A 16,318-nucleotide genomic window follows, 5' to 3' on the forward strand; every position below is an offset into this window, starting at 1 on the left:
GCTTGTGTTCTACATTCTTCTGTATTTCTTACCCATACTGTCAATTCACACTGAGTACTACACTGTAAAATAGATTTGTTGGTTAAAAACTTTAAAAAAGTAAGTGTTCATGTGGTCTTTAAATTTTAAGTTCATTCAACTCATTTTTTTTCTTTTCTTATTTTTAAGTTAAATGAACAAATCTTTTTACAGTGTAGTGTTCAAGCAAAAGAAAATATATATATTGCCCTTGCAATGTAGTTTCCATGTATCCTTTGTGCAAGTTTTTTATTAGTAAAATATAATATAAACCAGGAAAAAAACAACAATTAGAGTTGTTTTATTTTTGTCACACATAATCACAAAAATTTTATAAAATCAAAATTAGTTTTGTGGTTTTTAGTCAATATCTTAGCTTTGAGAACGTATCCTAAATGTTAACAGAATTTAATTTCTTTCTGGAAAATAGACCAAAATTATTGACGACTCATCCTGCACTATTATTATCCAATCAGATGCTCTCTGACATGAAAACAGCAGACTTTTAAAAGGCAAAAACAAGATTCACTCATAAGCTTTATAAGTGCAGTGCACTATGTATTAAGTCAATGTAAGGCATATTTGGTTACAATAGTTTACAACCCATATAAAAGTTTTATGTTTAGTTTATAGATCTAAATACTGTTCTGAAACCTACAATGGCTAATCCAACATAACACAAGTCCAGTACAAACTTCAAAAAACATAACTATGGTTTAGAAGTCAAATGATTGGTGATTACATTCATCCCAGGCTGAGTAGAGGTGTTTCAATGTACGCGTTAAATAGACAAAATATCCCTTGAACATACCACAAACATATATCAATATGCATTGCGAGGTAGGCAACATTCATATGTTGGAAAATAGAGCTTCATTTCTTGTTAAAAGAAGAATGCTGTGTATTTAAAAATATTAGAACAATTCATATTTGAATTCATATTAAGTAACAAACATTATATACAATATATATCATTTAATATATAATGCTTAACAGATCATTGAAATAGTAACAAATGTCATGAAACCAGATCTATCAAATTTGAATGTACAAAATATACTGATATTTTAGGCATTAGTGTATATATTTTTGTGAAATATTTATTAATGAAACATTTAATGTGTTACCCATGCGTAAAACACATAAAAAATATGGGCTCTTATTTTTGTTTAACCTACAAAAATATCGGCATGGTGGGACATGAAAGAATTTCTTTTTTTGGCAATTGTCTATCCTACTTTAAAAAAGGTCACGTTTCAAGTAGAGACAAATTCAGTGTCGTGCTGACTTGCAAATTTTGTTATAGACTTCAGGAAATGCATCATTACAGTCAAGTTGCTTTCTGAGTTTATGATACAATGTGCCATCGAACATCTCCCAGAATTCATGTCGTTCCATGTAAACATCAGCATACAACATCTGGAATCTAGAAACAAAAGCATGGAGATTTGTGATGTAAGATGGAGATTTGTGTTACACTATATATATATATGACAGATAATAACTAACCCATGAACGTCTCTGACAAACTTCTCCAGCTGGCGTGTGGATGCTGTGGCCTCAAAGTGCTTAACTTTGGGCTCCCCATATGCTCCAATATCAACATACAATTCATCTTTGTCTCCTTTAGGATGCACCATTCCTGGATGGCTGGGCAGCATGAAGGGACACAGCCACAGAGGATACACCTACAAATCACGCACACACCAATCAATGTATTACAAATACTAAATATTTTTCATTTACATAATATTTAAATAAAAATAAAATATGTACATTTTGTAATTTGATCAGCTTTTGTCTAACACATATGCATTTGGCATACACTACAACTACCGCAAAGTCTCTTCAAGCAACGTGAACCGCAGGGCTTATTTTACTCATAAATCAAAATGGTCTATTCTAACATCCATTAGAAATTCCAAAGGGAACTCATTAGCTTTCCGGGTTGGCCTCCAAATGGATGTCATGACTAAACAGCTCTACCGGAAGGGCATACATCATATCTCTATATACATGTGTCTAAGTCTCACCTGTATGTCCTCATGGAAGCGCAGGATGGAGCTCTTGATGTGTTTCATGGGGACCAGCATGTCCTGAACCACATGGTGCTGCTCGTAGAGTTTGCGGATGGTCTCTCCTTGAGTGAGCTTCAGAAGAGAGATCTTAGGAGGAACCATCCAGCCGAACACGTACCGGAACAAGGGATTGTTCCCGAATGGAATGATATCCTGAAAAAACATAGAACAAGAACATTTTAATGTATATAATCTATAATGGGAATAAGCTATAGAATAAATGTACATGTGCTGACAGATCCATACTTTTGCAATCATCATAGGAATTGCTCACAGCAGATATGAGAATGGATCCACATTGTATCCCTTGTCCATCTATGCTTCAGCTGCATAATTTATTGAGTAATGTCAAACTGTACTAGACAATCAACAGACTAAGGAAGTTTTCCCACAGCTAATGGCACGATGAAAGGCTTTAGTGTATATAATGCCTCAAAACTGTGCCTATATGTGTGTGTGTGAGTGTAAAAGAGACGGGCTCAAAGAGAGACAGAGAGGCGTGACCTGATTCAAATGGAAGAGAAAAACATTTGTCTCTTAAACTATATGCATTATCGCACAAGTGAACAATGCCAAAGCTAATGGATGGAAGAACTGTTCGACTAAATGTCTCAAACTCTAAGCTTGATAAACTTTAAATCTACACCACAGACCAGAAGCATATATGAAAGATGAAACCTGCAATGAGAAGCTGTCTGTTATATATATTTCAAAACACAAAACAAGATGAAAGACCTACTGACAGTACTGTAGAGTATAATAGAGGCATCATTGTGTAGAAAGTCAAGCAAAAAAAAAACTTTTTTCTGACTTTACACAATACAGGAAGTTAAATGTAAAAGTCTGTGTATTGCGATATTACCGTAAATATGTGCTCAGACTTGGTCACAGCACAAAAAAAATGTGTTATTAACCACCCACTCAAATTTGAATAATAAAAAGCCAAGTAAATAAAATAAAATGAAATATCATAATCTTAGAAAATTAAGCAGAATTATCTGTTCTCAAATGCTGGGGGGTGTACCATACGGCGTACATTGTAACATTGTGTCAATTTTACACAGACCTCAATTCCCAATTTCCATTGTCGCAACCAGGTAATTTTCGTGATGAAGGCTAGCTAGCAAACTGCAGGCTGTAGTTACTACTAACGGTAATAACAAAAACTCGCAATTAAGCAGGCAAACTTATGCTAATGCACTCTAGTTGTAGTGTTATAATGTTAGGGGTGGGGCCTTGCTCAGTTTTTCCAGCGCATCATCCAGCCAACATTTCAAGCCCACCCAAAAAATCCTGAAATTATGGTAAAAAAAATTTTTAAAGTCTTCAAGGACAAGTTCGGTATTTTACACTTAAAGCCTTGTTTTCAGATTGTTTATGATGAAATAGAGCAGATTTGACTGAAATTTCGACATATGATGCTGGCCCGAGAATTTTCGGGTGTTTCTTGCATCACCTCCCACCTCTATAATGGCTGTATAGACCAATTTCGTGTTTGCAAACAGAGATGACGTTTTTTGTGGGCGGAGCCAAACTGGTTGCAGAAAGTGACTGCTCTGCAGTAGGGTTGTGAAGTGTTTTGGCATTAAACCGTGATTTTTATGGATCCGGTGTTCTGTCGAAGTCTGATTCCCCTATGTTTCCCTGTAGTGCAATGTTTCTTATAGCGTTTTAATCACGTTACGTTTATTTTTTAGATAGATAAAAAGTTTAAATGGCTTGGCTACTGATATGCATGTATGTAATGTATATGTATTGTTCTTTTTTGCTAAATCAATTATTTTTACAGTCTGAATCGCTAAAGTACATATAAAAGCAATACTATCATGTATTATATATAATAGCGTTTATTAAATATTTCATAATTTTCCTGTTTTCTTTTATTTCTTCCTTATATTTATCTTACGTGTTTGTTCTAAAACTACGGTGGCCCTGAAGTGCAAACCACAAAAACGAATTACTAAACAACAACAACAAATTAAAAAACAGCAAAACAAATTAAAAAACACTGCAACAAATTAAAAAACAACAGCAAGTTAAAAAAAAACACTACAGCAAATTAAAAAACACAACAAAAAATTAAAAAACACTACAACAAATTAAAAACACAACTACAAATTAAAAACCACTACAACAAAATAAAAAACCATAACAAAATAAAAAGCACAACAGCAAGTTAAAAAAACACTACAACAAATTAAAAAACACTACAACAAAATAAAAAACCATAATATAATAAAAAACACTACAACAAATTAAAAAAACACTACAACAAATTAAAAACACTACAACAAAATAAAAAACAACTACAAAATTAAAAACACTACAACAAATTAAAAACACAACTACAAATTAAAAAACACAACAACAAATTAAAAACACAACTACAAATAAAAAACACAACTACATTAACCTACCAGAAGAGGTAGGTACCAGTGGGCAACATGAGACTTCGCTGACTGGACGACACTGCAGTTCGGCTTTTGAACCGGAAGTTATTCTTCCTGTAGCGCGTGGTTTGGAGAGGTGGAAGGACAGCAAAATGTTTTGCCCAAACTGCAGAAAAGAATTGGTTGAGCCGTCCCTGAACTTCTGCAGATGCTGTGGCAAAAGGCTTAAAGAAATATCTACCATCGGAGACACCCAACAACCTTCGAGTAAGTTAATAAGAATAGTGTAATGCTTACGTTGCTTGTGGAAGTAACGTTAGCTTACTACTATCGTTAGTGGTTTCCAGACCGTACCCTTAGCCGGCCCCAGCAGCTGCTACGTTTGGGTCATCTGTAACACGCATGATGAAAAAATGCGCTACAGGAAGAATAACTTCCGGTTCAAAAGCCGAACTGCAGTGTCGTCCAATCAGTGATGTCTCATGTTGCCCACTGGTACCTACCTCTTCCGGTAGGTTAATGTAGTTGTGTTTTTTAATTTGCAGTTGTGTTTTTAATTTGTTGTTGTGTTTTTTAATTTGTAGTTGTGTTTTTTAATTTGTTGTAGTGTTTTTTATTTTGTAGTTGTTTTTTATTTTGTTGTAGTGTTTTTTAATTTGTTGTAGTGTTTTTTTAACTTGCTGTTGTGTGTTCTATTTTGTTATGGTTTTTTATTTTGTTGTAGTGTTTTTTAATTTGTTGTAGTGTTTTTTTTAACTTGCTGTTGTGTTTTCTATTTTGTTATGGTTTTTTATTTTGTTGTAGTGTTTTTTAATTTGAAGTTGTGTTTTTTTATTTGCTGTAGTGTTTTTTAATTTGTTGTAGTGTTTTTTTAATTTGTTGTTGTTTTTTAATTTGTTGTTGTTGTTTAGTAATTTGTTGTTGTGGTTTGCACTTCAGGGCCACCGTATAAAACTATTATAAAAGTATTATGTTTAAACATACATTAAAAAGGCCTGTTTATATATTAATAACACTTTACATCATGTGTGTGTGTGTGTGCTATATTTATATATTTATTAAGTATGTAAACATAATAATTTTAGAACACACAGGAAGAAGACATAAGCTAAGATATAAGGAAATAAAAATAAATAATAGAAAACGAAAAAAATTATGAAATATTAAAAAAAATTGTGATATTATAGCTTTTTCAGTATAAAAAACATATATTCTGAATAAATTATAATTGTAACGTGATAAAAACGCTATGAGAGACACATGGAGGGAACAGACTTCGACAGAACACCGGACATCTTCTCTACTTATTTTCTATTCTAATTATTAAAAGATTTCCAAATGATTTCCTCGCTCCATTCTGTCCGTTTAAGGGCTTATTGTAATCATAAACACCTACGTTTATCTTCAAATGATGTCTTCGACGATGGTATTCTGTAAAAATGAAAGCCATCTTTTTTGGCATTCTTATTCTGACACTTAACAGCACAACAGGACATTTTCTAGTGAGTTATCTTGCTCTTTTCACTCGTGTCTAATTCATTTCCACTGTTTTTCTGCAACCGCATTGCGCGCGCAGCTTGAGGTGACGTAACTGTGACGTCTACTCTAAATTGGTCTATAGGTGCACAGGAACAATCCTTCCTAAAATGCATTAAACTTTCATTTACAAAGACGTGAAACTCACCGAGTGGTCAGGGGTGTTCACTGATATTCCACACAAAAATCGCTGCAAGAGATGCTTTCCAACAGCTGTTTTATCGTAGTTTTGTCAAACTCCATTGACTTGTATTAGATGTGCTGTGAGGTACGGTATTACTCCGCGCGCCGGGAACTTTGTTTGTATTCTTGCAATAGACCCTTTTACAGCTCACGTGATCAAATAGCCTGCGCGCGCATTTGGGCAACGGAAGTGGTGTTATTCCCCATTGGTTCTAACATGGTAGCAACTCAGAAAGTTTATTAAAACGGTTTCCCAGTAGGGCTGCACGATTCAAGCTAAAATGTGAATCCCGATTTTTTCCATGGGAATTGAGATCCCGATTCTCTCACCCGATTCTCTTTATTTTAACAAAAACATTTATTATGCACTTAACTAAAAAATGTGCTACAGGACTTTCAGTTATAATAACGTTTCTTAAAAGTCTCTTTTTCTTATTTTAGACCCCTTAAAATTTAGAATAATTTAAAATTTGTTAGCTGTTAAATTGCACCTGTGCTTTTTGTACTATCAAACTGGCCAACCTTAAAACTTTAAAAACACTAACGTTAAACCTTTAAAAGACTAAAAGATCAACATTTTGAGGCATCAGAGAGAAACGCAGACATGTAACAATGTTCCCCTCGTGCGAAAAACCCTTTCTAATGGGGAACGCAAAGAGGCCGTTTCTCAATGTGAAGGCTGCAGCCTCTCTGGAGGTCGCATTTCTAAACTGCGCATCATAAAGACTGTCTAATTTCAGAATATTAACAATTAACGTTATAAAGATGACTAATATTTTTAGTTAATAATAAATTGTTGAAGTATGTTAATGACTTGCGAATGTAATGCTCCGTTGACTCAAATGAACCAGGCTTGATGACGTATACAGCCTGCATGCGACCTCCTGAGGTTGCAGCCTTCCGATTTAGAAACGTCCGGAGCCTGAGGTAAATAATTTCCTTGCCTTTTTTCGAAACCAATGTTGTTGCATCTTCACTTTCTCCGTCGCCACCAGGATTTTCCACAGTGACACTCGTTTATCCTCTCTTTTTTGTGAAAATTGCCGCTCCAGATCCACCAAGTAAACAACTGTGTTTAGGTCTGCCGCCTTGTTATACGTCACGCGAGTGACAGCGGAACACCGCAAATGAGATGAGAGAGAGGAGAGAAACGATCGGGTCTGATTGGTGAATGAATAGGGTTTGGTTTTACCCTGTATGAGTGTGTGTTAGCAAGTTTGACTGATATTCTTGGGTTGTTGTAATGTAAATACGTGAACACTTGAACGCAGAAACTGAATACAGGGAAATACTGTAAATGCAAGTGAATCGCCGTCATTTAAAATGAAGATCGCCTATATGTATGAATCGAGATCGTGATTCTTTTTCGATTAATCGTGCAGCCCTATTTCCCAGCATCAAATTGTCTGGTTGTTGCGTTTGGTTGCACAAATATAATATACTAATATACGTATATATGTATCTGGCAACTTTATTTTTGGCCATCTGCTAACGTCTTCTATCCACTCCCCTATAGTACACGGATCTGGTAGCTGTGTTGAAAATGTTCATAAAGTCAACTTTTTAAAAATAACTTACTGTTTGTGTTGCTTCACTTTTGATTCTTACGATACTTCCGTTGCCTAAATGCGCGCGCATACGCTGCCACGTCATCATTGTGTATAAACAGTAAAAGGGTCTATTGGCAAAGGTGGATTATCGCCACCAACTGGGCTGGAGTGTCTATTATTTATGCGGAAGAATGAACGGGTGTGAGGCGTTTGGAAAAATAGGTCCACAAGTTTACAACGAATGATAAAACAGCTGTTGGAAAGCATCTTTTGCAGCGATCTTTGTGTGAGCATATCAGTGAACACCCCTGACCACTCAGTGAGTTTCACGTCTTTGTAAACGAAAGTTTAATGCATTTTAGGAAGGATTGTTCCTGTGCACCTATTCAGCCATTATAGAGGTGGGAGGTGAAACAACAAACACCCGAAAATATGTCGAAATTTCAGTCAAAACCGTTCTATTTCATCATAAACAATCTGAAAACAGGGCTTTAAGTGTAAAACACCGAACTTGTCCTTTAAGTCGATTTTTATACGGCGTAGACTGACATGCACTTCAATTTGATGCAGACCACAAATGCTGTGATTGGTCCGCTAGAACCCCGTCCCCAGGTTAAAAAAATCTGTGTCGCATTTCCTTCTATGCATTTCTGCTTGTGACGGTAAAAACAAAGATAGACCAAGTTAAGCAGCGATATTTAACAACTCAAGCTGCAATAAAAGTCGTTGACGCATAACTTACTGTACAGAGTAGAGACATGCTTATTACTAACGCGCTCTTTAAATAACAAAAAAACAATATTGCGCCATTGACTTTAAACCAAGTTTTAGTTTTTAAAACAATTCCCCACGTGTAATAATGAAGTTGAAAACTATCCAATTATAGCAGTGGGTGTTTACTTCCAGGTCTTCAATGCGGCCTGCCCCTCAAAACAGAGCGTTTCTGGAGCCAGGTTCAAAACCAGGGTACAAAATAGCCTATTACTTATTGCTTTTCATGTTTTTAATGTAAAAACCATGCAAAAGTCATAAGTTGACGTCAGACAATAGTTTAAAATAATAAAAACACCCAATTTACAGCACTTTTAACATATTTTAAAAACTTTCTATACCCTTAAACATTGACAATTATTTTGTAAACAGCAGCTACAGTCGCTAAATATATATGTACAGATTGCAAGTTTCTTTGCATAAAAGCCAAATCCATAAATGTTTTAAACACAAAAAATACAAAAATACAAGATGTCAATAACTTGTGTTGGTGAATGCAGGTGTCTGGATATATTTACCTGTAATTCCCAGAAGATACTGCGGGTGTGTCTGTGATAGTAGTGTCTAAGTGGAATGTACTCCACCACAACACGGTTCTCCTTGAGAAAACCCTCCACATGTCGAAAGAACCAGGGTTTGTAATAGTTCCCTAAACGGTTCGTCTAACAGACAAAGAGAAAAAGAGAATCAAAGTAAATTATACATATAATGCTGTTCGATCATAAATATTTTAAGCTATTTAATGAAGATGTGCAAGTATAACATCTAATTTGGTCCTACCATCCCAGGCTCGGCATTGTCTGTCATGATGCCGGTCATAATCACGGCCTCGTCCCGAGAGAACTGTAGTCCTTCTACAAACTGGTTGTTCTTATTGGCTGATTCTTTTGCAAACTTCTCACAAATAGCATCCAAGCCACGAACGGGCTCATAGCATAGCTTTACCCATTTCCGTGCTGGAATTATACGGATCTCCGCCGCCACCAGGAATCCAAGGGTACCGCAGGACCAAGGAACCGCATAGAACAAGTCAGAGTTTTCTTTCTGTGAGGAAATGAATATACACTACCAAATTATAAACATAACCCTTTAGAGTTTAGACAAAATGTTAAATGCTCTTTAATTTCTGAGTTACTTAAAGTGTTTGAAAAATGTAATATAATTGTAAGACTCCTTGCATTAAAATTGTAAATACATATAAAAACATTAAGAAAAATCTTGTATATTCGAGTTCTGTGGGTTGAACGGAATTAAGTCGAATTATCTGTTGATTTGCAATCACATTTCAGACTATTTCTCACATAATTGTATTGCTTCAAACAGACTTTGTGTTGTTTGTGGTGCTTCAAGAGCCTCATTTTGATTTCTCACATTTTTTCCTTTTATGTTTTTTTGTTTTTGTTTGGAGGGGGGGGGGGGTGAAACAAGTAACCAAAATATTTGGTAGTCTACAGTTTTTGTATGCAAACTATCAAGTCTGAAATCAAAAATGTTATCAGTATCTGAATAGGCATCTGAATTAAAAACTACAATTTATATTAGAGCAGCATGCAAATGTCAACATTTTTATGAAAAAAAGTTTTCTTAGATATTTGGTGGCTTAAATATCAGGTTTTTGTTAATTTTGTATTTTTTTGTATTCTTCTTATTGTCACATCCATAACTAAGAAGCGACACATCCATGCTGTTTCTTCCTTATGAATTCGCACATGAAAATAAAACTAAAGATTATTTGTTCTTTGAAATGCCAATATATTGGTAATAAGTACATTCTCTATGATAATATATTAAACATTTTTGACTGAAAATGTCACATCCATAACGCTAGAATTGCTATTTATCTTGATTGATCAACAACAGACCCACCTCTGTGCAACGAACCAGACTACCATCAGCCAACACCAACTCATAGGCAACACAAATGTGCTGAAATAGACCATAGATATGTGATGAAGACTCAATGCCTGTACCCATAACCAGCCCACCTGAAAGAAAGACAATTACCAAATTACCAAAAACACTATTAAATCCATAAATGTATGTATATATATAACCTTCCTTTAAACACCATAACGAACTGCGGTTTTATTTTTAAACCTTTATTGTATTGTGTTGATTTAATCGTGCTTTGATACAGCGTTCTCCCTCATTTCTGTAACAGATCGCACATGTCTTAACCAGTCATAACAGTGACAGGCAACCGGATATTGTCAATCAATTCATTTTTAAAGTCTATTTAAAGTCAATTCAGAGAATTGTTTCTAAACACATTATAAATGTTTAAAATGTATTGCTAAAACACGTTACAAAGACTGTGAACTATTTAGTATTGCATTGTGGAGTTACACTGTTAAACAGGTTTAGTCACATTTCTGAGTTTAAAAGTTCAAATAGACTGTAGATTATCTAGCAAAACGATTGTAATTTTTGACAAGAAAAATAAAGAATATGCACTTGATGCAATTAAACCACAAACTTCTCGTCTTGCATCAGCCGTGTGACACGCCAGTGCAAACTCGTGTAATGCGTAATGAAGTCAAAAAGTCACATGTTACATATATGAAACGCACATTTGTGGACAATTTTAAACAATAAACTGACACAAAGACATTAATAAGTATCATTTCACATACAACAATGTTGGAACGGTCTTCTTTCTCCACACTTGTAAACACTGGGGCGGTAGTTTCGCATTTGTCATGCATGACCTTGAGATGGGATGACACATTACGTGAGGTCACGCTGGCGCATCACACAGCTAGTGCAAGACAAGAGGTTGTGGTTTAAAATTGCATATTTTTTATTGGAAAAAATCCTGGAATGTTTTCCTCAAAAAACATCAACATCAACATTTTGGATGACATGAGGTAAATTATCCTTTAAAGGTCCCGTTCTTTCTGTGTTTTTGAAGCCTTGATTGTGTTTACAGTGCGCAATATAACATGTGTTCATGTTTCACGTGTAAAAAAACACGGTATTTTTCACACAATTGACTTATCTGTAAACCGCTGTTTTTACTGTCCTCAAAACGTCATAACTGTACAGTAGAAACAGTTCACAATTTTTTTTTTTTTTTTTTAAGATTTTAATTCAATAAAAAAGTATTTTTTTAAGGTGCTTCCTGGTAAATTTGCAGCAGAACAGTCCCCATTTACTTTCATTATATTGAATGGCAAAGGAAAGTCATTTGCATGTATATGTAAGTATCATGGTGATGGACAAAATGATAAACATGTTATGGCCCCAAAAATTGTAATGAAGGTATATGCAAGAACAGTCCAAAGAAACAAGAAACAACCTTTAAAAACAAAGGCACGAATCTACGTTAGAAATGGAATTTATAAAGTTTCCAATATACAGGAATCAACACATGAGGCCAGAAATATCTCTTATCATCCAACACATTACAAACAACATTCCGTTCCCTTGTCTTATTACTAAATGCGTCTCTGTAGACATGAAATGAATTTGAAGAAGAGCAGTGTAAAACATTTCTCAGCCAGTAAGCAGTCTTTACTGAGATCTATAAACACTTTCAGCAATGGTACCCATATCCGTCCTAATCTAATCTGCGTCATTGCAACAGGGACTATGCTGATTCATAACCTAATTAGAAGCAGCCTCTGATGCACCACATACGACATACAATATCGATTAGGAGAAAACGTTATGCTCGATTTAAAGAAAGGGAATATCTGCGAGTGCTTAGAGACATTAAACAAATCTGTAGCGAGGCGTGCATTGGGCATACAGATCTAAGATGACAGTCTTTAAATAAGTAGAGAAAAGTACATGTCGTTTATATTGTCCATTACAAAATGTTCAAATGCATCTAAATTAATTACATTTAATTCCACATTATGGCTGCATGATAATGCAATATGCAATAACTTTCTAAATAATGTAATGTACGATAGGCAATACGATAATGCAACACTATATAACGAATACATGTTTTACATATTCTGATCATTTCGATATATATCTTGCAGCCCTATGCCACATAAATACATTTTTGCTGTGATCTGGTTACAAACAGAAATAGCTTGACCAGGGCTGTGCACTATTAGAAACTCAATTTATACTAATTAAAGGTGACATCGAATGATTGAACGGGGTATTTAACCTTGTTCTGTGATGTGACATGTAGACAATTTTTTTTTGTTTGGGTCTGTAATGCCTTTCAAAAAATTTAGCCAATTATTTTAAAGTGGAGGGGCAGGGAGATGCCTGTGATGTCATAAGCATCAGTTTTTCAGATTGGACCGTTTTCTGGCTGGCATTTCTAAAAGAGCAATTTCTATGAGACTGAGATGTTTAGCATGTTTAGCACTTTTTGTATGTTCGTGAATGTAGACTACCATTATTCAACAAAGACAAGGTAAAAATGTTTTTTTATTCTCTGTCCCCTTTAAGTTTCTGAATCTGAATTAAATTTCTAATGAGGTAACAATTTTGTGTAACTGTGTTGAATGTCTTCTCAGTAAATTCTTCTAACTTGTACATTTTAAACCAGTTCTTGCTAGTTTATAATTGGTTTTCCTATACTGTAGGTCAACTGGCAGAGCATGTGTGTATTAGCACCCTAAAGATTCATAGGTTTGAAGATACCTTGAATACAATGCTTGAGTCCTCATGTGGTCAATAATGTTATCACTTAAAACTCATCTTTGAGCATCATAATGGCATATGTAAAAGTTTTTCCTGTGACAGTAATTTCTTTATGCTTTAAAACAGCTTAAAGGATAATTCCGGTATTTAACACTTTGAGTCTCATTTCTGGTTTGTTTTGGATGAACTACAGTGATGGACACAGAAATTTTGACAATGGGTCGTGTCTTGAGTTTTTGACTCGTTTAGAAGCGTCTCTTGACTGCTTCAGAATGGAAGTCAATGACCATGCACAAACATGTCATTAAAACAACACTTAACATTCATTTTCAAAACTGTGCTACTCACCGAGTGGTTTGTGGTGTTCGTTGATGATTAAAAACAAATATATTGGCGCAATGTATGATTTCAATCCGTGTTATTTGCTATAGTGGAACTATTTTTTCAGATACCTCACAACCGCGTATATACTTCCGCACTATATTTGAGTCTGAAGCGTTAGCACACTCCTGACCACTTGATGGTGACAACCACTTTGCCATACAAGTACGCTCGGTGTCTAGCGTATAGACAGTCACAATCGAGCTCAACTTCAAACCTAAAGCTGGTCACTGAGCCATCAAATATGGGAAAAATTTCTTCTGAGAGAAACAGAGCAAAAAAACTACAACCACATGTAAACAGACCCCTTTTCCGTTTCCCGGCGGCGGAGTGATATATCAGCGAGCAATGAGTCTTCCAAGAGAAGTCAATGGAATTTTACAAAATGCCAAATAAAACACGACAGAAACTGTATTTCGCTACACAACTTGTTTTTAATCATCAACGAACACCACGAACCACTCGATGAGTAGCACAGTTTTGAAAATGAACGTTAAGTGTTGTTTTAATGACATGTTTGTGAATGGCCATTGACTTCCATTCTGAAGAAGTCAAGAGACGCTTCTAAACAAGTCAAAAAGTCAAGACACGACCCATTGTCAAAATTTCAGTGTCCATCACTGTAGTTCATCCAAAACAAAACAGAAATGAGACTCAAAGTGTTAAATACCGGAATTATCCTTTAAATTTAACTCTACACCCGTGCATTGTTTAGATTAGTCCCCGCCTTCACTATTTCACATCACCTCGGACCATAGATATATATGTAAATAGATGCTACATTTAACAGTTCCAAGTCCAGTTTCACACAATGCATACGTGAACTGTGCATTTGTAGCCTAGTATCTTAGTGCTGATGTTAACAAGTTAGAGCATTCACACTGCATGTGTGAGCATTACAGAAGTAAAGCTAAAGCATCAGTGCTGTAATCATTTCAGCGCATATGGTGCTGCATCCATATATACAGTGGCGTCTGGTGACTTCTTTTTCGAGGGCGCATGAATACGAAGCTCGTCACAACATGTATGGAGCCCGTCATGTGTGTGGCTTGTCATGTCAAAATATGTGTTTGGCGCGACATGTGAACCTATGTGCATCATGCACCATGTTAAAATACGTGCCTGCTGTGGAAACTTCAAAAGGGGTTTATGATAAAAGAAATGCTCACGTTTGCCAGATAAAAAACCTACCAACAGTGAGGTCATCAAGCTCAGGCAACACAGGCAGTGTCCAGCCAATAGAGTTCAGTAGAGCAGTCACCTGACCCATGTTAGCTAAAGGTTCCACACGTACCACCTGAAAAATTTGGTAGAGGTAATTCAAACGTCCTTTTGGTTGGAAAAATCTGCACAGTGCAAGTCAACATTTGTAACCCTGCCTGTCAAAACCCAGCTAAAATATTTTTTTTGTGATTTACTGTTTTCCACCTAAAATTCTGTAAAAATCTAACCTTGATATCTTTAATATTGACTAAGGTCATGTCAAAGTAATGAGCAAAATCAGACTTTGATGCTCCTAGTCCTAATCTCATAATTAGATTATGAGACTTTGCTTGGATTTCACAGACAGGGTCACATTTAACTTTTAGGTATAAACTAGCAAAAAGCATCTCAGGCAAAAATGATGTCAGCCACCTGTCGTTTTGTGTCGACCTCCAGGATGTCCATCATGTTAATCATGATGTTTTTGTGTGTCTTCTTGTATTTTCCCACCCTGAGGGACACAGTCAGCCATCCAGGACGACCTGTACACATGTGTTTCTTTCCTCCTTCTTTTTTCCATTCTCGCACCTGAAAAATGTAAACAGTTGGCACCATAAAGTTTTAGAAAGTTTATCTTCTCCTGCATTTTCTTTGCAGATTCAGTATGCAGAATTGTCACTTTTGTGCATATTGTGTTATAAAGTAGATAAGATTTTGTAACAGCTGCATTAATGGACACTGGATACATTATATAAATGATAAGTTATACTGTAGAAAAATACACACTATTTTGCAAACATATTCACAACTTAATCAGACATAAATATCTCCTCCTCTGTTTTTTTCCATTAATGTTTAAATATGGAAACCCTCACTTAACATTTTATTATTAGAACAGACGATTATAAGCCTAAAGATTTGAACAATGCAATGCATGCATGTCAAGGTTTTGCTGTTACCTGTCTCTGAATGTCTCTGACTCGTTGCTCGTGCTGCTTGGGAGCTGAGCACATCTTAAAAATGATCCACGCGCGCAGGTAATAGTATACATCAAAAATGACAGATAAGGGGAGGAGAAAGAGGCAAACGAAGATCCATCTCTGGTGTATCATCACGTACTCCAAGCCCTTTATTTTTACCCATACTAAAAGCAAAACAACCAACCCACCTAAATATAACAACGGACCCATTACGACAGCTTTTTATAACGAGACGTTTATTTTGCAAATACCTTTTATAATAAATGTAAATAAAACGCATACATGAATACGGTCTAATAAACTGTGTTTTTTGTAATCCTTGTGTGATATTTCTCATTCGCTCACACGCGCTATTTGCCGTATATGTTTTACGCTTTTCAGGAACGTGCATAGGTGGTTGTGAAAGAACCGCCTCTAATATGTTGCGATTGGTCAATAGCCCGTCAATTCAGATGACGCCAGTTGATGCGTGCCGTCTCTTTGACCAATCACAGGGGAGAAACGGCGTCACACCATTGACACAGTAGCATGCGTTCATTATCATACAACAGTTGAGCAATGGGGCGATCAGATGCATTGTAACAGTACAGTTAGTACTATCTATGTAATCTGTGTGG

General features: G+C 35.6%; 1 protein-coding gene across 1 annotated transcript; it reads right to left on the minus strand.

The window, feature by feature from the left end:
* Positions 1-303: 303 nt before the first annotated feature.
* dhcr24 (24-dehydrocholesterol reductase) lies at positions 304-16,082 on the minus strand. The gene is made up of 9 exons (XM_065257306.2): positions 15,681-16,082; positions 15,154-15,309; positions 14,710-14,815; positions 10,393-10,511; positions 9,307-9,570; positions 9,045-9,188; positions 2,052-2,249; positions 1,528-1,706; positions 304-1,444 (listed from the first exon to the last, which is right to left on the minus strand). The coding sequence occupies exons 1-9, from the start codon at positions 15,909-15,911 to the stop codon at positions 1,291-1,293; spliced, it is 1,551 nt and encodes a 516-aa protein (XP_065113378.1). The 5' UTR covers positions 15,912-16,082; the 3' UTR covers positions 304-1,290.
* Positions 16,083-16,318: the final 236 nt, after the last annotated feature.

Source organism: Paramisgurnus dabryanus, chromosome 12 (genome assembly GCF_030506205.2).
Source record: "Paramisgurnus dabryanus chromosome 12, PD_genome_1.1, whole genome shotgun sequence".
NCBI classification, from domain to species: Eukaryota; Metazoa; Chordata; class Actinopteri; order Cypriniformes; family Cobitidae; genus Paramisgurnus; species Paramisgurnus dabryanus.